Genomic DNA, 24,423 nt, shown 5'->3' on the forward strand with positions numbered 1-24,423 from the left:
GAGTTCGATCGAAGCAGAAGTTGGGTTCAGGTAGCTGACTCAAGGTTGACTCAGCCTTCCATCCTTCTGAGGTTGGTATAATTAGTACCCAGCTTGCTGGGGGGAAAGTGTAGATGACTGGGGAAAGCAATGGCAAATCACCCCATAAAAAGTCTGCCGTGAAAACGTTGTGAAAGCAACATCACCGGAAACGACTGGTGTTTGCACAGGGGACTTTCTGTGGAAAATACTGACATAGTAAATACTGCTGATTGGTACTCTTATGTTTTGTGGTGTGCATTTTTCATCAGTGGGTGCCACTGATTTTCTTAATGAATTCTGTTGTTTTTGTCCTTTTTTCATCACAGCTGGAAGGATGGCCTTGGTTTCTGTGCCTTGATTCATAGACATCGCCCAGAGCTCATTGACTATGGGAAGCTAAGAAAGGTACTTCTTATTCCAAGCTTAGATGTACTGAGAAACCTGTGTTGGTTATCAGGATAACAATCATACTCACAAGCTGAAGGAGGAAAAAAATTGTTTAGTCATGGTAAACTCCAATTTGATGTAATGGGTATGAATATGATAATAGGTTTCTTTCTAATGCCCATATACTCCTCTAACTCACCCCTCTTTCAAACTCCCTTTCTCGTAGATTAGGACTAAGTATTCCTGTTTTGGAATGAACATTGGCTCCTCATTATGTATGAATGTATCTCATGGGTGAATCAGAATTGCAATTTTGAACCGCAGTATAATCCTAGTTTAGAATCTTGGTTTGTGGGAGATAAATTCCAGTTCATCTGGGTGCCTGCATTTCTTCACCATAGGGTTTCATTTTGACCAGGGGGGGCAGGTGGGAGGAGCTTGATGATATAAGAAACAGGCCACGTTTGTGCCCATCACAGCAAATCGCAGTTTATACTAGCGGCAGATTAAAAATTACCTTGGTCTTTAGAGAGCAAAATTTAGGTCATTCTGCAGTTCAAAGTGATGAACATGCCAGATTGGAAGCTGATGTTTTCTAGTAGGCTGAGTTTAAGTTTAAGTTGATGTTGAGTTTCGCATCCTTGGAAGAAGCATCTGTAGTGGCTTTTCAGAAACCTTAGCAGGGCTTTTCTTGCTTGTGCAAGACTGCATAGCTAGCCATAAGACCTCTCTGAAGAGCATTTTGCCCATTCAGCTTTGATCACAGTATGTTAGGGTTGCCAGGTCCAACTCAAGAAATATCTGGAGGCTTTGGGGATGAAGCCAGGAGACTTTGGGGGTGGAGCCAGGACCGAGGGTGTGACAAGCATAATTGAACTCCAAAGGGAGTTCTGGCCATCACATTTAAAAGGACCACGTTCCTTTTAAATGCCTTCCCTCCATTTGGCTCATAGAATTGGACCCACTATTTCAATCTTTTTGAAACTTTTTTTGGGGGGGTTGTAGAGAGACCCCAGATGCTATGCTGAAAATTTGGTGCCTCTACCTCAAAAACAGCCCCCCCCCCGCCCAAGCCCCAGATACCCATGAATCAATTTTCTATTATACCCTATGGAAATTGGTCTCCATAGGGAATAATGGAGTGCTCGGCTGACATTTCCCTCCCCTCCCCTCCCTTGCTTTCTGATGACCCTTAAGCAGGGGGAGGGTCTCCAATCTGGGGGATCCCCTGCCCCTACTGGGGGATTAGGCAAACCAAAAACCTATGAAGGTATATGTGATCCAAATTACTAGGCTGTAATGTCCATATTGTATATCAAAGTCTTTAATAAATCAAATGTCTCATAGAAATGTCTCACACAGGTATGGTTCACAGTAGAACAAATATATCTTCAAATCCCAACAATTGTAGATTGTGACAGGATTGTTAATGTATAATTCCTGTTTCATACATCCATTTCTTCAGTCTTGAGATTTACTGAGAAATCCAGAAATTAATCTGGTGCTCAGTTCTGTTTAGTTTCCAAGGTACCAGAAGGTCCCCACAATTCTATAGCTGGCAAAAAAAGCTCAGAGCTGTACCATACCTGTGTGAGACATTTCTATGAGACATCTGATTTATTAAAGACTTTGATATACAACATGGACATTACAGCCTAGTAATTTGGATCACATATATCTTCAGAGGTTTTTGGTTTGCCTATTGTTTATGTGATTTCTCTTCTTGTTTTTGTTCCTACCTGGGGATTGGCAACCCTACAGTACGTAGATGACAGGAAAGATATATTGTGCTGATAGGAAATTTTTAGGATGTGTGTGCAAAAAAAAATCTTTGCCATGTCTTGTATCCAAACTGTAAGCCATGAATCAGATATTCCTGTGTGGTATGAAAGCTGGACAAAAGTTTTCTTCTCTAAGCATGCCCTCTTGGTCAGTAAGGACAGGATACTTTTGTAACTGACATCTCCAGTGTTGATAATGTTAAAAACAGGCACTTTTAAACTGTTTGTTTTGGCTTCTAACGGAAATAGCTAACAAGTATTCCTTCCTCTCATCTTATTTAAACAGTTTTGTTGATTTGCAGTTGGTAAAAAATGTGACTGTTGGTGACATGGCCGTAATTACTATGGCAGCAATTTGTGATATGTTGAGTTAGAATTTTCTCATAGAAAGGGGAAAAGTCTGTATTGGTTAGCATTTTATATCCAGGAAGTAGGAGAACTGAGTAATAATTTCTTATGTCAGCAAAATCAGAATATAAGGCAATATTTTCTTTAAAGTTCTGCCTAGTATTACTAGTTATGAAAACTAACAAAATAATAAAGTTCTTACAATAACCTACAATGTTTTCCTTTCATCACTCCTGTGAGCACACATGGTATCCTCTCTCTCTCTGTCCCCTTCTGTTTCAGTCAGTCAATCACACTTATATCGCATCCTTGTGCTAGGAAGCATAGTTCTCTCCTGCCTGTTTTTCCTCTTCAGAACAACTTTGTGAGGTAGTTTAGGCTGAGAGACTCAAGACCACCCAAGGAACTCCATGGCAGAGAGGGGATTGAATTCATCAGTCCTAGTCCAACTCTCTTACCACTAAAGCACACTGACTCTCCCAACAACTGTATAGTTCTTCTGGAGAGATTCTGTGGCAATTACACTTGTGTAAATATTCTCAGATTATGATGGTGATCTTTTCCAAAGGTGTGCAATCTTATGTACTCTTGTCTAAGAGTAGGTCTCATTTAACTCAGTGAGATTTTGGAGTAAACATGTCAGGAGAAAATATGACAGGAAGCTGGGACTCATGAAAATTTTGTTTGAAGCTCTGCACATATTACTAAGACAAAATGATGGCAGATATATTGATTAACATACCTATCTCCCTTTGCTTAGAAAAAGTCAGAACAAAGGAAAAGGCCAAGGGAGATCAAGGCCATTTAGTCACAAATAGGGATGGGCGTGAATTGACTCATGAACCTTTGTTTGTAATGAATTTTGCTTGGTTTGTGGCTCACGTACTGAAATTTGCAAACTGCAGCCTGATCGTAGACCTCCAAAACTTTTAAGGCAGTTCGTGGAGGTTTGTGGGGAGCAAAAAGCAAGGGTTTCAACACTTGTTTTCACCTCCCTGTAAAAGCTACCAAAACAGCTGAGCCAAGGGAGCTCCACACCATTTAACCACTGCTTTCTCCTTTCCATGGAAGGTCACAGAGTGCTGCTCAGTTATTTGGTTTAAATGAATTAGAGCTATTTAAACCTTCTTTCTGCTCCCCACAAAACACGAAAGAAGGGGTCACGAACCAATACAAACGGCTTCAGTTCATGGTTCTTATATGCTCGTGGTTCAGTTTGTGGCAGTTCATGCCCATCCCTAGTCACAAATTTGTTTAATATTCACCAAAAGAAGAATTACTTAAGCAAAAAGGCAATAAAGTATAATAGCTGTTTCAGCTGAGTCTGTCTAGCAAGTGGCCCATTCCCACTGTATTTCACAAAAGAGAAAAGACTGGGTCTCTTCCTGGATTTTCTACTATATAGGGAAAGTCTTCTCAAGCATTGCCATAGTGGGTCTGCTTAGCAGAAGGCATACAAAAATGTTCAGTTGCAGTGAAAACAAAAACAATATTACCTATTTGTCAGATTGCTGGGTTTGGAACTCAAAAAGGAGATAACTAGTGCTTTTTTTTTTTTTGTAGAAAAAGCCCAGCAGGAGCTCATTTCCATATTAGGCCACATGGCCTGACCTGGGAGCATGTGGCTGCTGCATGGTGGGTTGGGCTCAGTGCTGGATTAAACCCTGTGGTGGCCCCTAGGCAGTCAAAACCTTGGGGGCCCCCTTGCAAATTATCTGCCCCTGCCCCCCACTGCAGCCTGCAGCCACCTTCTTAAAAGCCCCTTTTACTAAGCTGCACTGGAAAGGCAGAGAGAAGCAAACCTGGCCACAATACCCAGCAAGTTCGGCAAAGACCAGTTCAGTTGCTGGCTGCACATGCAAGCTGGGAGAAAACTGGGGGGGGGGGAGCTATCCCGGGGCCCCTAAAGGTGTGGGGGCCCATAGGCCAGTGCCTACTTGGCCTAATTGTTAATCCGGCTCTGGTTGGGCTAGTCAGAGCCCTGTCAAACCAGGCGGAGCTCTGCTCCTGTGGGCTCTGGCAGAAAAAAAGCCCTGGGGATAATAGGGCTCATGGCATTCTTTTAAGGTCTCTCAAGAACATGCTCCAGGAAGACAAACATTTAAAATGTTTGTTTGTACCTCTGTTATATCCTGATCTCTTCCTTCTTCCAAGGAGCTCAGGACAGTGTACAAAGTTCCTTGCTCCTCTTGTTTTATCGTTATGATACTATGTGAGATAGGTTACGGTGAGAGAGAGCAACTGACCAAAGGCCTCCTAATGAGCTTTGTGGCTGAATGAGGATTTGAACTGCAGTCTCCCAGGTTTTAGTCCAGCAGTCTGAACACTACATCATATTGACATCCTTGGTGGTGGAAAATGCTGTCAGGTTGCAGCTGACCTGTGGCAACCCCATAGGGTTTTCAAGGCTAAAAACAAACAAGTTGCATTCTTATGTTCTTATAGACAGCTTTAAAAAGGGATTTGATAAATTCATGAAGGATAGGTCTATCAGTGATTACTAAGCATGATGCTTGAGGAGAACCTCCACATTCAAAGGCATTTAGCTTTGAGTCCCAGAGCCAGGAGACAACATCAGGGGAAGGCCTCAGCCTCTGTTGTTGGCCATTTAGAGAAACTGGTTGGCCACCGTGTGAGACAGGATGCTGGACTAGAGGGACCACTGGTCTGATTCAGCAGGCTCTTATGTTCTTATTATAGGTGATTTGCTATTTCCTTTATCTGCATAAACCCTGAACTTCCTTGATGGTCTCCCATTCAAATACTAAGCAGGATTGACCCTGCTTAGCTTCTGCGGTCTGATGAAAGCAGTCTAGCTGGACCATCTAGGTCAGGGCATTGACATTTTTAGCTGTGTTTATATCTGAGTAAAAATTGTTTATTCTTTTGGGCATTCATTGCTAACTGAAACCATTTATTTCCTAGGATGATCCTCTCACTAACCTGAACACAGCTTTTGATGTGGCTGAAAGGTTCCTTGATATCCCGAAAATGTTGGATGCTGAAGGTAACATAGAATCCAAGTTTGTTTGACCTTTTTATCTCCCACCCCCCACTTACAAAGAAGTTCTTCAGACTTTCTCCTGAACTTAGAATTCAAAACATCCTTCTCATCACATACCTAGACAGTAAAAGTCCTTATAGATACGAGAACTGCCTTTCTGTGGCTGGTTCCAGTACAAGCGTAGTTATGGTTGAATAATGGTATAATGGGAAGTTTGTCAGCACCTCTTAGAGTAGTAGCACTGATACTGGAATGTCTAATATGATCTGCCAATTCCACATGGGATCCATACACAGGGAACCATATTCCATATGGCACCAGAAATATATGAATCAGTCAGGTTGTATCATTAGAGTCCTTTCATTTACTTCAGTCTGCTGTGTATATTAAAAAGAAAAATAGTGCCTTGCCTTGCAGTACCTTTTTGTGGAGCCTTTTTTTGTAAGGCAGAGATAAATTCAGTAGTAGCTAAGCATCTCTTTCTTGGATAAGAGGAATTCTGAACAACAGCAAGCAACATGCTGTCTCCACAGTACATAGGGTGTAGAAAAAACAAAGGTTTCCAAAGCACCAGTTACCTCTCTAAGGACATTTTGTTTCCTGAACCACTGATCAAACATAATAAAGGGAGATCCAATGTATGTTAGCAATAGTCTTTGGCTCTCAGGAATTAGATTCCTGAATACAGATCTGAAAAATCCCTTTTGCCATGTTGCCTTGCATTGGAAAAATCTACACTGGCATAAAGGGCACTACAGTTTTCTGGTGGCCTTTGAATGCTTGTGACATTTTTCTTCTCCCCTGCCCCAATACAACTGGGGAGAAAATTTTGTGCTGGTTGTGTTCAGATCAGTCCTGCTTTGCTCTACCCAAGTCATGTATCATGAGACATTTTTGTATAGTTGTTGGCGGAGTAAAAGCGACAAATACACTCTGATCATCAGAACATCTGTTTTCGCATTTCTTTTTAAACTGACCATTGGCATGTTAACCACCTTCTTATCCTGGCTTCTGAGCTGAGCATGGTATTAGGTGCATTTAGGCAACACTGGCTTCAGAACCATAGGTATGAGAATAAATTTCAGGCAGCAACTGAAGAGCCACACTTTGCAGAGTCAGCTTCATTTTCCCAGTGATTGACCTTGCCTGTATCCCAGTGGATTTGAAGGAGGAGAATTTTCATATGGGAAGCCTTAAAAGGGTAATTCATCTTTTAAAAAAAGTTATATCAGTAATTAGTATTGCTCTGTGGTGCGGTGAATAAGTATTTGTGTGCCCTGCAGCTTCAGCTCCTTCCATAGTTCAGCACCTGAATGCCAAATCAGAAGTCTGGGAAAAATATCTCCCCTCCCAAAAAAAAGTTTTGATGCAAGACAGCTTCATCCTAATAAGTGCATTTTGGATTTAGTTGGCAATACTGGTCCATCTGTTGTCCACAACTGCCATGCACATGGAAAAATCATGGACTAAAGCTCTATCGAAGTTAATTCAGTCTTCAAAGGAAGGCTGGTACACAAGTACCCTGCACTGCTGCAGTTAAAAAGTATTTACATTATCATTGACCTTCCCTAGTTCCCTTAGAGGGTTACAAGGGTTTTGTATATGGGTAATGAAATCACTTCTTCATACCCCCAGCGTGTGGCCTGAGGTTGCTGCCTTTGAATTTTATTTTCTTGTCCTCTAGGACTGCCACCAAAGATGTCTATCTGAAAGTATTTGGACTGGTTTGGATCACAAGAAAATATATAGATGCAAAAAATTTTTTTTTTGCTGTGTTGCCCTTCATAAATGTAATAGCAAGGAAATGCTATGAAAAATATGGCATGGCCTGAGCTTGGGAGGTGATGGACACTTGCTTCCTTTGCTGAAATAATGGATACTTGGAAAACTTAGACCAGAAATATGCTGAAATGGAGCACAAGATGGTGGGAAGGGAGTAAGTCCCATTTTACTTAATACAGAAGCAGTCTGGGGTCATCTTCTACCTTCCCTTGTTTAGTGAACATGTTACTTGAAAGTGCCAGTTGGCTCTTCTCCCAAAAATATTTTTGTATGTCAGAGTAAGACATACAAAGCGTTAAACTTAGGGAGAAAATCCTCTGTTGGCAAAGTCTGCCAAGGCCTGTGTAGCAGAAGCGAATATTCACACCAGCCCCTCACTAGGTGTCCCTGGCTGTCCCTCTCGCTTTGCTCACTTCCCACCAGTTGAGATGCTCTTTAACTTCAGGTTTTCTTTGACAGACATTGTTGGAACTGCCCGTCCTGATGAGAAGGCCATCATGACCTATGTTTCTAGCTTCTACCACGCCTTCTCAGGAGCCCAGAAGGTATCACAGGATTCCAAGCTTCCTCCACACAGTGCACCTGGTCCTCTTGCTAATATCCAAACCTTTTTTTCTTTCTCTCTCTCCTCTCTAGCTATGGGCATCTTTATTATTATTATTTTTGGCAGCTTTGGCTTGTTGGTTCTGAGTGGTGCCAATGATATATTATGTTTGGGGGACACAAAATTGCTCAAACACAGCCCCTACAGTCAGTGATGGAGTGTAAATCTAGTCTTGTGTTTCAGTCCAGGGGCACTGGTAGCTCTTCTCTTACCTCTCCATTGCAAAGATCTCTCTAGAGGTGAATATCAGGGTGATAAATTAGGATAAAAATTATCCTTGCTTGAGGCACAGACATTTGTCACACACACTGCGCTTTCATACATGCTAAATAATGCAGGTTCAATCCAGTTTCAATCGACGATTTATAAGTGGGCTTTGCCACAGTAAAATCCAATTGCAAGGTGCATTGAGAATGTATTGAAAATGTGTTATTTAGTGTGTATGAAAGCACCCTATAGTCAGTGTATGCCCAGCAAATAGCCATATTCATGCTAGTCCAGCAATCTTACATTGCTGCTGAATTGCTTTACTGTTTGGTCACAGCAGCTGGGCTCTTTCTAAAGGGCTGCCATTACTTCACCAAAGTATGTAATCAAAATTAAAACTTGGGAGTCACAGATCAGTAAATATGGAACATGTGAAGTTGCTTCATACTTTCAGATCATTGGTTGACCTGACTCAGTATTTAATGCTGTGACTGGCAACAGCTCTTCAGGGTCTCAGGAAGAGAATGATCTTTCACATTACCTGCTAAATAAGTTCCTTGAATGGGAGTTGCTAGTGATTGAATCCAAGTTCTTTGGCAAGTAAAGCCACGCATTCTGCCACTGAGCCATGGTCTAAATGCAAATTTGATTTTCCTGTGCTTCTGAAAACAGTAAAAATATTTCTTAAAAGCAATAATTCTTAAAAATTATGTGTCCCAGATAATTAGTTGCTGGGTTTTCAAGGTGCTATTTTTTAGATGACATGTGTATATAAAATAGGAAGAGTATTGCATGCATTTCCAAACAATGTATGTACAGCTTTGAAAATGAATCCAGAAACTGCAGCACTTGCCTCAGAAATACTGTGTTACTCTTCCAAAGCTACATTTAGAGGTACTTTGAGAAAGGAATGGGCACAATATCACACTCAATCACTATTTGATTTTTCATGGACCATCTCATGTCCGCAGGTTACTAGCATTTTTGCAAAAAACCAAAAAAACCAAAACCAATTTTTGCAAAAAATAAAAAAAATGGAGCCCTGTGAGCCTTGGCTTCATCCAGCACAACATGATTTACATGTGTCCCCACTCTTAATAGCTACTATTTGTTGCTTATGGAATGCCAGCAAATCTGGGAAAAATTGTCCTAAACTCTCATTGTTGACATGATAATTGGTAACAGTCAAGTAGTTTTCATTTTTGGGAAAAGTTCTATCATACAAATTCCTCACCTGCATTGTAAAATTGTACAGTTCCTAGCACTGTTGCACTATACTCCTAAGTATGTAGCTTGATTCTAACCTGCCAGAAAGAAACAGATTGCTCAGTGAAAAAAGTGGCAGAGTATAATTTTAACAGGCTTCCCATGGGTATAAAAACTAAGATAAGTTAATATGTATTCTCCAAACTGATAACAATCAAGTGGTTCTCCGAAGACAGATGTGTTCTTGTTTCCTTTTGCTATCTGTGCACCTGCAACTTTGGTTTTGGGCTTCTGTTAAATATCAGCTACTTTTCTCTTTATGAGTTGAATGATACATTGGGCTGGCAGTGGATTCCAAGAGAAGGATATTTTGCATGTGGGTTGACCCTACTGACTGTGGAGTTGTGTCAAGATAGTAATGTATGATGGGGTGGTTGCTAAGAAACTGAATCTGAACATGAATAATGGTTGCAGGTACCACTCGACTTCACAAAGCCAACCCTGCTAGTCACATTCTGATCTGAATTCCTAGCTCTCCGCATGGAAATCTGTTTGACCTGTCCTGCAATGCATGATGGGAAGTTTTCCCCCTCTCTCACCACCCATGACTGTTTTATTTTATTCTTTGTGCTGCTTCTTACTTTATCCTTTCAACCTCTTCTCCTTCTTTGCACAGATGTTATAGGCACGCTAAGGCCGGATGAGAAGGCCATTATGACCTATGTTTCATGTTACTACCACGCCTTCTCAGGTGCGCAGAAGGTGAGACTTTACTCCTAACAAACCCCTCCTGCTCCTTCTGTTCCCTGCCCACCAAATTTACAGGACCTATTTTGAACCATTTCAAGTATGGATTCCAATGTTGGCTTTCACACTGAACTGTTAAGGTTGTTGCCACATCCTTGGAAATAAAATAATAATCAATCTCTGAATTTTCCCAGCTAAAGAGTTCAGCCTAGAGCTGCCAGGTCCTAACCAGACTGATCCAAAATGGAACATATTTACTGGTTCAGTGAACTGGCTTGATGCTCATCTATTCAGAAATTGCTTTTTGGTGTTCCACCTTTCCCAACTGAGTGATAGATCCCTACAGCCCCTTGTACCCAGTTATTGCTGTTAGTTGATAAAACACTAGTTTGCCACTTGCAGTGTTAAGTCTATTGGAAGTGTTTAAAATAGCCACTTCTACAACTATTAGTCGTGACAATAACTACTGTAGGCTTTGATAGATGAGGCCCAAACATCATGTGATGCTCAGTAACAGACAGTTATTTTCTGTTTCCCTCCTTATTTTCAATCAAGTACAGCCTCTGTATCCCCTTAGTACAGGTACCAATACGTTTTCTTTTTTGGAGGGTGGGGAGGGGAAGTAGCTTGGAGAGTATTTTTAATGGTAGAACTACAGGGGTAAATAGCTAAGGGGCTTCTTCCCCCCCTTGTTAGGCTTTCTCTCCAGGTTGTAGCCTCTGGGGCAGCATTTGGGAAAGGGAAAAGAACAAGAATATCCAGGAGAAAGCTACATTTGACTGAGTGTGGCCTGTACTTTGGGTGTTTTTCATACAACCAAAGTGCTCTTTTACACATGAGTGCTTGGTTATCTTTGTGGTCTCCCAACAGTGTTATTGTTTTCTAAGCAGCTATTTTGAAGACAGAAAACTGCCATTCTGCATTTATGTAAATGCTGCTTCTTTACTATGAATAAAGCCTATGGCCTTCTTTAAAAAGAAAAGAAAAGCCCATTCCAGCTTTGCCGGGTACTGTCTCAGTAGGAGACCTCTGGAGATCAGTCTGTAACTGTCATGTTTTTGCCATATTAAATTTCTGATGAATTAAGGGAGGCCAAAATATAAGGTGAGATAGCTGTCCTATTACATCTTTCCAAACCAACCAACCCTGATTGTAGATAGATTTCATTACAATGGTCTCTCTGTTAAACTTCTTAACTAGCTCTTCTGTGTTCCATGTTTCTTCTTGTTCCCATCCATTTGTGTTCTTCCTCCATCAGTAATTCTAGTGCTTTTCTTCTTGTTGTGTTTCCTTATTCTGACATATAAACAACAACAACAACAACCAGTGTACTTGTCTCAGTTTAGTCCCTTGAGTTTTGGGGGCCACGCCTCTCTTGACATATTGTACTAGGGTACAAAATTCATATTAGTTCTTAATTACAACTTCCATGAATCTTCCCATGACAAAAGTTGTGATTAATTCAAAACTGTCATTAAATATTTATCTGAGTAAAAAATTAAAAGGAGAAAGAAGGCCCTATTACCAGCTCCTCTGGCTTGTTACCTCCTCCTCTGGGCAGTTCAGCTCAAAGAAGGACAGTTAGAAGTCAGTGATCTTCATTCCTGCACCAGGCATTAGTTCCACAAAGTGCTTATTCAATACAAAAGACAGCATTCCCCCATCTTCCTATTGTGCAGTCACATTACAGTAAGAACCAGCTGCCAGGAACAATTTATTTGTTCCCCAATGGTGTGTAAATTTGACTGGAATCAGAGGGGCATTAGGTAAGGTTGCCAAGTCCAATTCAAGAAATATCTGGGGACTTTTGGGGGTGGAGCCAGGAGACTTTGGGAGTGGAGCAAGGAACAAGGGTGTGACAAGCGTAACTGAACTCCAAGGGAGTTCTGGCCATCACATTTAAAGGGACAGCACACCTTTTTAAATGTCTTCCTTCCATAGGAAATAAGGATAGGGGCTCCTTCTTTTGGGGCTCATAGAATTGGGCTTTCTGGTCCAATCGTTTTAAAACTTGGGGGGTGCTTTGGGGAGAAGCACTAGATACTATACTGAAAATTTGGTGCCTCTACCTCAAAAAACAGCTCCCGCAGAGCCCCCGAAACCTCCAGATCAATTCCCCATTATACCCTATGAGAATCGATCTCCACATAGGGAATAATGAAGTGCTCAGCAGATGTTTCCCTCCCCCCCACACCCCGTTTCTGGTGACTCTGAAGCGAAGGATTGGCCTCTCTACTCACGAGTTGCTGCCAACTTCTTCAAAGTAACATAGACACACCATCCCAAGAGGAAGCCTTTCAGTCGGAGACTGAAGCCTCTGGAGGTGGAAAGGTACATGGTCCTCTGGGAGCGGGGCTTCCCCCCGCTGGCCAGCTGACTGGGGGCAGGAAGGAGCCTGGGGATTGGCAAGCCTAGCATTAGGCCACAGATGGAGGTACAAGCTGCTGAAACACCATAGTCCAAAATGACAAATTTGATATTGGGCCCCAGTTTTATTCATTACCATGATGCCATGTTAGCTGTCAGGAACATTGTTTCCCTATGTAACTTTACTAACATATGAATTAGGCTTCTTTTTAAAAAAGACTACATTTAAAAGTAATGTCTTTTAGAAAATTTGAGGTTGTCCAGTAATGTCATATCCTCTTAGTGTGTTTTTAGAACACACTTAGCTTTTACATTTATACCTTGTATTGTGAGAAGATGCCTGTAGAATTCTAGGATGTGAAATTTTTCTCCTGGGGGTATTCAAACTTCATGCAAAGATCACACTACCAGTTCACAAAGAGCCAGACTGTTCCCCTAAATTTGCATAACATTGCTTAGGCTGCAGGTAACATTGCTTTTAGTGCCAGGATCTACAGTAGCCCAGCATATCATGTTCTCAAGCAAGATACACAAAGGTTTGTCCAGTTCTTTTGGGGGCATGTTGCACAGCAGACCAACCCAATTCTAAATTAATCAGATTTACAACTGAGAATTCTGTATGAATTTGTAGATTCAGTCCATTAATTAATCTCTTTGCAAAGTGATGTTCAGGGTAGTTTTTTTCAGTAGAAAATATATTGAGGACAATATATTTGGTTTATTAGTGACACATGTTATATGATTACTGTAAATTGTAATCCACAAAAGAAGTAATAATGACCAGTTCTTTTAAAAATCTTGATCGTTGAAATTACAAATTCCATACAAAAAATGTTGAGGCTTCTGCATAGCCTGTACTACTTAAATTAGTGCTATTTACAAAACTATTCCAAATATTGGGTTGGGTTCTGTATACTGTAAATCAAAGGAGTTTGTGGAATTTGTCTCTTTCTCTGGTCTCTTTTCCCCATAAGGTTTCTCCTTGGAGGTAGTATGACACCTTGGGAACACCTTGGGAACACAAGGGGCTGCAACTTGAGGAGAAATCAGTAGAAAACACCTCTCCCACTTTCTCAAGAACTTACACAAGACTTGGTAGGAGGGAAAGAGAATTCTGCTGATTTTCCATCTCCTGTTGCAACTCTTCATGCTGCTTCCCATTCTGATCCTGAATGTCCCACAGCCACCATGGCAGTAGAATGGGGGAATGGGTGAGAGATCTACTCTCTTCATGGTTTATCAGGGACAACCCAGTGTTCAGTATAAAGCAACCAGCAGATAAGCCAAATTACTGGAGTAAGTATTAGGGCAACAAGCTGGACTGCCTGTGGAAAGGATTTTAGGAGTGGAGTATGATTTCTGATTTTGATAATGGATTATGTTTTTAGCTGCCCAATTCAGCAATACATCCATGACCTCAAGAACAGGTATAGTTTCTTTCTCTTTGAAGGTTTCCCAGTGTCCGTCTTCTATTAGCCAGCTGTTGAGAGATGCAGGCTCCAGATCTGATGCTTGTGTAGAGTGATTAGAAGCATGTATTTCAGTCTAGGCCCAGGAACACAGTGTCTTTTCAAGCTCTGCAGTCTTTCTTGACAAGGTGACTTATTGTGATGTCGCTCCATTTCTCATTCAGATTTCTCATTACTGCTACCAGCCCTGAAGGGGAGGTCACATGATCAACTTTCTGCTTCTTTCATTCTCTTATACTGAGTCTTTAAAGGTACAGGGGTCCCAGCCTGCCATGACATGTATGTGACTGGCTGCTTTTCCTTCATACGATTTGTGTGTGTGTGTGTCTGTTTATTTCTACACATATACTCGCTTTGGTTGGTTTGCTTTTTCTTCTCCTAACTGCTTCTAACTTTCATAACACTAAACTGCATGAGTGTTTCTTTTTTAATTAATAGCTGAGTTTAATAATATGTTTTTAATACACTGTGAAAATTGATTTTTTGTTCTAATGTCTGGCTAGCCTTTTGATCAAGTTTTGCACCTGGTGCTTCAGGATCTTTAAAGAATTTTTGGTGGTAAAAAGATATATGTCCACATTATATACTCACTTAGGCTAGTCTAGCACACTAGTAAAGTATCCATATCTATGCTGTACTTCCTCAACTAGGTGTTGAGATACAGAAAAGACAATACTGGTAAAACCTAAAGAGCAACTATCTGGTCAGGAACATTGTACAAGGAAGAAACTGCCCAAGATGCCTAAACATGGAACCATGCTAGGCAATAGTGCTAGTGGACAATAGAACAGGTAGCCGAGAGATGTTGTCATAAAGTTTCTGTACATACATTTTTTTAGAAGAGCAACATGGCAGGACTGATAAGTACCCCAGTTCTTAGCAGAACAAGCAGGTTAATCTGTTCAGTGAACTAATGGTCTAATCACAAATCTTTTCCCTTACACATTATTCAAGGATAAAATATTTAATCAGCAACTAATTATAGGCTACATTACTGGCACAGGAAGTTTGACTCTTCCATGAGAAAATTGTGGTGCAAGAAGAAACTAGTTAGTTGATAGTGGTCTGTGCAGTTCCCTACTAGAAAAAGCAGTTACATGAGTAAAAAAACCTTGCTCTATAAATATCTGAGAATTTAATTACCTTTAATGTCTGTGTAACTCTGAAGGGTTACTTGCTTTTTTCCGTTAATGAAAATTCCATAATTATGTGTAAGACATACAAATGCATGCAATTTTATAGTAGATGCTAAATTGAACATCCTGGGAGCCTAAGCTTAAATTTTTAAAAAGGTTCCTATTGCTATGGAAAACAGTTTTGAAAGTACAAGGCCAATGTTTTTATGAACCTAAAAGTCTGATCAGATTTCCAGTGGTCAGAAGATGACACTTCAGTGCTTTACAAAAACAGAATAAGATATGCAAAATAAGAAAATTTACATTTAATTTGCATACTGGATACGTTGCAGAATTCACCTTTCCTTGGCATAGGATTTTGATCATCTTAAGCCTTGAGTAAACTCATCCCTGAACAAAATAAATATGTTGCCATTTTGTGAATGTGATCCTGGGGACCCAAAGATAGATTCAGGTGGGTACCTGTGTTGGTCTGAAGCAGTAGAACAAAGTTTGAGTTCAGTGGCACCTTTAAGACCAACAGAGATTTATTCTGGGTATAAGCTTTGTGTACACATACACTTCAAAAGTTCGTGCACAGGAAAGCGTATATCCAGAATAAACCTGGCTGGGGTCCCAAAGCTTTGTGCCAAATGAGAGCAGTGAGATTATTTTGATCTTCCTGTGGATTTAGGGTTGTAAGGTCTTACCTAGCTTCCAGTGGGGGTTCCTGGTTCTGTTCTGGGAGTGTGTGGCACAATGACATCACCCAGAAATGACATAATCACACCAGGCACATTGCATGTCAGTGCTCTAGCATTTTTGTCAAAAACTCTATGGTAACCACTATGGTTTGCACTCTGTGGCATGCCCTGTAACCACAGAGTTTTGACCAAAATGCTAGTGTCAATGTTCTATGACATAATGATGTCACTTCCCGGTAAAATCATCATGCCAACAATGTTGATGTGGAATGGGGCTGTTCAGAGTGGGGCTTCCCCCACCAGTCAGCAATGAATTGGAGCCCCCAGGGATAACCCCACCCCGACGATGGGACTGGTAACTCTATGTGGATTTGATGTGCCCACCTCTTCCCTAAGAATATAGAAGGCAAAGGATTCTATAAAGGTAGATCTAAAATATCCAATTAACATTAAAACTGCTTAGTAACCTCAGTTGTCTGCCAGTGTATCTGTATTCTGCAAGACTAGCTGAGTTTTGTTTTGTTTTTTTAAATAATACATTTGGGCTTTGATTCCAAGAAGTAGTGTCTGGTAGCAAGGTAGCTTTTGAGAATGCTCATCTTTATGTCCTATGTATCCTGGATTAACAAAACAATGCTCTTATTTTTTGTGGGGGGAGTGGGGATCTGCGATTGAACAACAAGGATGAGGGGATTCCTCAAATGTGTTCAACCAATGGAGCTTTTTACATTTGCTAGTACCTGTTAAGCATAAGAAAAAGTAGGGCTTCTGGGGTTGGTTGGATCATGGAAAGTTAGGACGCTTCTCTAAAGAGGAGCGGACCGGAGCCTTTGTTTTTGGGCAGAAAAGGTGCTTTCAACGCCAACTGCCTACTTTTCTCATACAGGGGAAAGGCCAAGACATGCTTTGGAAATTCTGAGGGGGTTTACTTTGGCTGAAGAAGAGTTCCAATGGGGCTTCTCTGAGGCTTTGAAGGATCCCCAGTGAAGGATTGCATTCCAGCGTCTAAAGAGGTTTCTGTGGTCATTAAATTGACTTAAACCCATCATGATTCAAGCCTTCTTTGGACTATTTTAGTATCTATTCATTTATCTTCAGCAAGAACGGTGTTAAGGAGGATATACTTGATCCCAAGGTAAGACGATCGTTATCTATCACTCTGGGACTAATGCAAGTTATTTGGGAAATAAGGACTAAAGTTTGGAACTAATTCCAACTTTATAAAGTTAAGAAGAAGGGAAGGGGGTAATTTTCGGACTATTAGGATCTAAGAAGAAAAGTTAAAAGCCAAAAAAACAACTTATGTTTGGAATACCTGTGGTTTCTGCAAAATCCCCCATCGTCACAGAGTTGCTGAACTGGAAGACGTCACAGGAAGTGGCGTAAACATCGCAAGATTACCTGATCATAGAGAACAGGACTTCGTGGCAAGAAAAGCAGGAAGTAAAACAGGAAGAAAAGCAGGAGGGAGCCATTGAAAGAAGGTCAAGTTTTCAACTTCCTGGACCCTCTAGGACTAATCAATCATAGAAAAACTTTGGCGGCCATTAAAGGAAGGTCAAAAATTGAAAAAACTTTCTAAAAAAAAAAAGAATGGGATTTTAAAACTTGGTGGAGTCGGCAGATATTGTTATAATAAGGTGAAACACATTGGACTATATAATTAGAATTAATTTTGGTGGGCCCAAAGAGAAAAAAGTTTTTAAAAGGAGCCAGAAAAAAAAATCGCGGACGCCATTTTGAATAAATTAAAACTTTAAAAATTAATATCTGGAGTTAGGAAGCTCCTAGAATGGCGATCTTGGGCTCATTGGAAAGGGCATGTTTCAAGCTATCAGAATCTGTATTTCAGTTTTGAATTGAAGAGACCAACTTTGGAGCCTATATTTATAATGGGAGGACAGTAATGTCTGAACATAAGGGAGAACCGAAGCTTCATCCGAGGGCCTGGTCTTTGGAGGAGATAAAGATGGCCAAAGTTAATGAACAACTTGAAGCCATGGAGGCCAGACTGGTCAAAGTGATGAAAGAATCATTGAAATCTGCCTCCGTTCCTGAGGACTGGAAGGTAGCAAATGTCACCCCCATCTTTAAAAAAGGTTCCAGAGGAGATCCGGGAAATTACAGGCCAGTCAGTCTGACTTCAATACCGGGAAAGTTGGTAGAAACCATTATCAAGGACAGAATGAGTAGGCACATTGATGAACACGGGTTATTGAGGAAGACTCAGCATGGGTTCTGCAAGGGAAGATCTTGCCTCACTAACCTGTTGCATTTCTTTGAGGGGGTGAACAAACATGTGGACAAAGGAGACCCAATAGATGTTGTTTACCTTGACTTCCAGAAAGCTTTTGATAAAGTTCCTCATCAAAGGCTCCTTAGAAAGCTTGAGAATCATGGAGTAAAAGGACAGGTCCTCTTGTGGATCAAAAACTGGCTGAGTAATAGGAAGCAGAGAGTGAGTATAAATGGGCAGTCTTCGCAGTGGAGGACGGTAAGCAGTGGGGTGCCACAGGGCTCGGTACTGGGTCCCATGCTCTTTAACTTGTTCATAAATGATTTAGAGTTGGGAGTGAGCAGTGAAGTGGCCAAGTTTGCGGATGACACTAAATTGTTCAGGGTGGTGAGAACCAGAGAGGATTGTGAGGAACTCCAAAGGGATCTGTTGAGGCTGGGTGAGTGGGCGTCAACGTGGCAGATGCGGTTCAATGTGGCCAAGTGCAAAGTAATGCACATTGGGGCTAAGAATCCCAGCTACAAATACAAGTTGATGGGGTGTGAACTGGCAGAGACTGATCAAGAGAGAGATCTTGGGGTCATGATAGATAACTCACTGAAAGTGTCAAGACAGTGTGCGTTTGCAATAAAAAAGGCCAATGCCATGCTGGGAATTATTAGGAAGGGAATTGAAAACAAATCAGCCAGTATCATAATGCCCCTGTATAAATCGATGGTGCGGTCTCATTTGGAGTACTGTGTGCAGTTCTGGTCGCCGCACCTCAAAAAGGATATTATAGCTTTAGAGAAGGTGCAGAGAAGGGCAACTAGAATGATTAAAGGGCTGGAGCACTTTCCCTATGAAGAAAGGTTGAAACGCTTGGGACTCTTTAGCTTGGAGAAACGTCGACTGCGGGGTGACATGATAGAGGTTTACAAGATAATGCATGGAATGGAGAAAGTAGAGAAAGAAGTACTTTTCTCCCTTTCTCACAATACAAGAACTCGTGGGCATTCGATGAAATTGTTGAGCAGACAGGTTAAGATGGATAAAAGGAAGTACTTCTTCACCCAAAGGGTGATTAACATGTGGAATTCACTGCCACAGGAGGTGGTGGCGGCCACAAGTATAGCCACCTTAAAGAGGGGTTTAGATAAAAATATGGAGCACAGGTCCATCAGTGGCTATTAGCCACAGTGTATGTGTGTATATAACATTTTTTGCCACTGTGTGACACAGAGTGTTGGACTTGATGGGCCGTTGGCCTGATCCAACATGGCTTCTCTTATGTTCTTATGTTCTTAACGGGAAAATATTAAAGAATTGAGAAAAGACATTAAATCAAGTGCAGAAGTGGTGAAGACAGAAATTAAAAAAGAAATTGAGGATTTCCGAAAAGACTCACAAGCAACGTTAAATAAAGTGCACGTAGTTGAAAATAAAGTAAAAGATCAAGATTCCATGATTACAAAGTTGCAGGAGAAAGTAGTTCTACAAGACTGTAAGATAATGGAGAACCAGGTACGTCTGAGAGGAGTTCCTGAAAATGAAGAATTTGAGTTGAAGACATATATAATAGGTATAATTGCTGAATTTTTGGAGATGGATCCTGATCTAGCTATGACTATATATATAGGGTCAATTCAATGTATGCAAAAAAAAAAAAAAAGCTACCAAGAGATGTGGTAGTAAGATTTGTATCAAGAGACATGGTTGGAAAACTTTTAAGTAAACAATTTGGAAAACCAATGGAGGTTGAAGGAAGCAGAGTGAGAATTATGAAAGAGCTGCCAAGAAAGGTCATAAATGACAGAAGACTAGACAAGAAATTAACTGATAAACTACGTGACAAAGGTTGAGATACAGATGGATATTACCAGAAGGTCTAAGCTTTGAATTGGAAGGAAAGAGGATTACAATTAACAATGTTCAAGACCAGAGGAGATTTTTTGAGGAACATAGGGATTTTGGGGATACAGAATAAGTGAAGAATCATTATGGATTACAAATTATTATCTTGGAATGTAAATGGACTAAATTTACCGCAAAAAAGAAAGGCTACATTTCATTGGATTAAAAAGCAAAAATGTAATATAATTTGTTTACAAGAAGTGCATATGGATTACAAATTTTTGTGGAACAAGCAGTTGGGTACAGATTTTTTTCCATTGACTAAAGAAAAAAAGGGGGAGTGATTTTTTACATAAAACAGGAACGTAACCCAAAATTGGTTTTTAAAGACAATGATGGAAAATATGTAGCCGTGGAAGTGTCATTAAATGACAAAAAGACATTGTTAGTGGGATTGTATGCCCCAAATGGGGCAAACGACTCTTTCTTCAAAGAAATTGTACAGCAATTGGACCAAGTGGTATATGAACAAATAATGGTGATGGGAGATTTTAATGGAACAGTTAAAATATTTTAGACAGATCTGGAAAAAGAAATAAAGAAGGGAAATTACCAAAGTCTTTTTTTGACTTAGTGAATCAAGAAAGTTTGGAAGATGTTTGGAGGAAATTTAATCCTATGGTGCGTGATTACACCTTTTTTTCAGCAAGACATAATTCTTTCTCAAGGATTGATATGTTATGGGCCACAAAAGTTCTTGGACTTATGACGAAAAAAATAGAGATTCTTCCTAAAGTGGGGGCAGATCATAATCCAATAATGTGGTTGGCAAAGTATGCCAAAAAGACTAGTAGGTGGAGGATAAATGAAGATTTACTACAGAAAGTAGATATAGTGGCGTCTCTAGAAAAAGAAACTAAAGCTTTCTTCCAAATAAATGAAAAAGAGGACATAAAATTTCAAACGGTGTGGGATGTGTATAAAGCTGTAATAAAAGGCATTTTAATTACATTGAACAATAAAGACAAAAGAACAAAAGAGAAACAAATGTATATTCAAAAAGAGATTGCTAAGAAGGAAAAGGAACTTAGAAAGCAACTGGGGAAAAAGAAAATTATAAGGGAGATTCCAATATTACAGAACCAGCTAAGACATCTGCTAAATAAAGAAGTAGAATGGAATCTTAAAAGATTGCAACAGAAATCTTTTGAAGGAGCAAATAAACCTGGGAAATATCTGGCCTGGCAAATGAAAAAAAAAGAGAGAGTAAATTTATTAACAAAATTGTGTCAGATGGTAAAGATATTGTGGACCAAGCAGGAATTAAAAGGGAATTTTATAAATATTATGCTAAGTTGTTCCAATGTCAAAAGGTGGAGCAGAGTAAAATAAATGTTTATTTACAGAAAATACAAGCCCCTTACCAGAAAATATGCAAAAGGTCTTAAATGAACCAACTGGAAAAATAGAAGTTGAAGCAGCAATAAACTCAATTAAATTGGGAAAAGCACCAGGTCCAGATGGTTTTACAGCAAAATTTTACAAAGTCCTTACGGAGACATTGGTAAAGTGCGAAATACATGGAAGGAAGCAGTAATTTCGTTGATACTGAAAGAAGATAGAGACACCACAAATGTAAAAAATTATAGACCAATTTCATTATTTAATAATGATTACAAAAAATTTAATTATGAGAAGCTTTGGCGTAAGATTGATGGAGATTTGCTAAAATGGAATAAATTGAACTTGTCTTTGCTGGGCAGAATTTCTGCAATCAAAATTGTTCTACCAAGAATGAATGCTCTACCAAGAATTATGTTTTTGTTTCAGACAATCCCAATTGTGAAGGATTACAAACAATTCAGTAAATGGCAAAGGAAGATTTCAGAATTTGTGTGGGCTGGGAAAAAAGCAAGAATTAAAATGAAAATTTTGACTGATGCAAAAGAAAGGGGAGGTTTCCAATTGCCTGATTTAAAGTTGTACCACGATGCAGTATGTTTGGTGTGGATTAAAGAATGGATGATGCTATTAAATAGAAAACTACTGACACTAGAAGGTCATGGAAATATTTTTGGTTGGCATGCTTATATGTATTATGAGAAAAATAAGATGGACGAGGTTTTTTTCACATCACTATATAAGAAGAAACTTGCTGAATATATGGTTAAAATACAAAAGATATGGGGATGAGAGAAAACCGCTTTGGATTGTGCCAACGGAAGTGATAAAATTATATTCAGATACCTCCAAAGTGAAGTGGTTATCATATAAACAATTGTTAAAGATGCATGGTGGGAAGGTTGAATTAAAATCGGTAGAAGAATTGGAATAAAAATACAATTGGTTTCAAATGCAACAAATTAAGAGCTTGGTGTAACAGGATATTAAAATGAAGGCATAAGACAAGAACAAGCAGAATTGGAAAGAATGTTGTTTGGTGATAATGATAAATTGATATCAAGAATTTATAAACTGTTATTGAAATGGTCTACGGAAGACGAAGTAGTTAAATCTCAAATGATTAAATGGGCAATTAATATAAATAAATACAAATGGAGTCATGGGAACACTTGTGGAAGAACTCTATGAAGATATCTACATGTTACAATACTAAAGAAAACAGTTTTAAAATGTTATATAGATGGTATATGACGCCTAAGAAACTAGCAAAAATGAGCAACCAGATGTCAGACAGATGTTGGAAGTGTAAAAAGCATGAAGGTTCTTTTTACCACATGTGGTAGACGTGTGAAAAGGCAAGACAATACTGGCAAATGATTCAGATAGAAATGTCGAAAATTTTAGGTTACGACATTAAGAGATCTCCAGATGTGTTTTTGTTGGGATTACAAATGGAAAGTTTTCCGAAATCAGACAGAACTATTGTGTGGTATCTACTTTCAGATGCAAGGATACTATATGCGCAGCTATGGAAGCAAGATAAAACACCAGAAAAATGGGACTGGATTTTAAAAGTTATGTCTTGGAGTGAAATGAACAAAGTTACAAGAATTTTAAAAGACTATGGCTTGGAGAAGTTTAAAATAGAGTGGGAGAAATTTCAAATATACATTGAAAAACATTGGAAAGTAAAGAGACATTTAATGATGTTTGAAAATAATTGAAGCTCTGTGGAATGGTGGACTATAGTAACAATTATAAAGAAATGGAATTGTCTTTTTTCTGTTTTGTTTTTATTGGACTATTAGTATCTTTTTTATAAGGTTAAGAGGATAGAGTGTAAGGGTTTTTTTCCCTAAGAGATATTACCTTGTATTTTTAGCAATTTAAGTAAACACCGGTGGGGGTCAAAGTAAGGGGGATGCAAGGGGTGAAAAGTGATGTAATGTATTGGTATTATTTTTGCTTTAGTGCTTTTTTTAGTGCTTTTTAAATAAATATTGTTACAATACATTGCAATAATAAAATTGGTTTGACAAAAAAAAGCATAAGAAAATGTAGAAAGCAGTGTCTGAGAGCTTACCATTAAGCACATTTTAAAAACAAAATGAAGGGTTTTTTTCTTTGAAGATTACTAATATTCAGTTAAAATTCAGTAAAACCCCCTTGGGGGGGGGGGTTGTCTGATTGTGAATGGACTTTTTTGTACACTTCTTTGTACTGGTTAACATGAGCAGTTCCCAAGGGCACTGTGCGCTGTACTTCATGTCTGAACTTAGTGCTGTCTCAACAACCTCTGATCAGCTGCTCTAGTTAAGCTCTTTCCTCCCCTTCAAATGGCTTTAGAAGCTAACTTGGGAAATGTTAAGAACAATATTCAAACTAGTGATATGTCTCAAAGGGATACTTTGCAAACACCGTCAAATATAGTAGGAACATTCATATGTATTCCTAAACTTGTGTGCACTTTGTATAGACACTCTGTATTTAAAAACATTTATAAGAGGGGACACTCTCTTAGACTTAAGAGCAATTAGCATTTTATTCAATAACCTAATACACCAAGATGACCAAAACAGTGTCCAAACTTCTTTGCATGTATATTTGTGGAATGGAGAAGATGCCAAAATGGCATCAGCAGCTTTATACTTGCTTCATGGATGGGTTACTTTTGGTCAGGGCTGTAGCCAGGATTTGAAGATTGGTGAGGCACACAGGAGGACTTTTTGTTTAAGGGGGCCAGGCTCTGAGTACTGAAAGGTCTACTCAGGAGTAAGCCTTCCCTAATACAAATTTAATAAAATAAATAAAACCACTGTGCTGCCTGAGCTGCAGGAACTTCCACCAGGACTCCACTTGGGGGCTTTTTCCAATGCCCCCACACCTTCTCTCTGCTGCTCCCAATAGGCCAGCCTGGGGCGCTGGGTGGAGCCTGGGGCTGAACATGCCTTTCTGCTGCTGCCAGAACTATGATGTTATGTGTGGGCCCTCCAACCTTGGCCTGCAACTTTTTGGCAAACTTTGGTCTCCCTGCTACTTACCCTTCATCCCAGGAGAGAGGCTGCGAGTGCACCAGGCTCTGCATCCAGTAGCCCATCTCTAACTTGGGGGCTGGGGCTGTCCATCACCTGGCCTGCCTAGTTCCATGCATGTTCCCTCCAAAGACATCCATGGTTGCCCTTCCCCCTCCTCCCCACCCCATGACCCC

The 24,423-nt window shown here is 39.9% G+C and overlaps 1 protein-coding gene across 6 annotated transcripts in view; it reads left to right on the forward strand.

The window, feature by feature from the left end:
- Positions 1–24,423, forward strand: part of ACTN1 (actinin alpha 1) — a 160,992-nt gene that overhangs the window by 104,041 nt on the left and 32,528 nt on the right. For 3 of the 6 annotated variants that reach the window (XM_060263348.1, XM_060263345.1, XM_060263343.1), the window contains exons 6-8: positions 348–426; positions 5,463–5,544; positions 7,783–7,868. In XM_060263348.1, the coding sequence (XP_060119331.1) occupies positions 348–426; positions 5,463–5,544; positions 7,783–7,868 (247 nt within the window). Of the gene's footprint in view, positions 1–347; positions 427–5,462; positions 5,545–7,782; positions 7,869–10,016; positions 10,103–14,151; positions 14,175–24,423 lie in introns of those variants that run through there. The other 3 variants (XM_060263346.1, XM_060263344.1, XM_060263347.1) reach the window with 2 other exon arrangements.

Source organism: Heteronotia binoei, chromosome 21 (assembly GCF_032191835.1).
Source record: "Heteronotia binoei isolate CCM8104 ecotype False Entrance Well chromosome 21, APGP_CSIRO_Hbin_v1, whole genome shotgun sequence".
In the NCBI taxonomy this organism is placed as follows: Eukaryota; Metazoa; Chordata; class Lepidosauria; order Squamata; family Gekkonidae; genus Heteronotia; species Heteronotia binoei.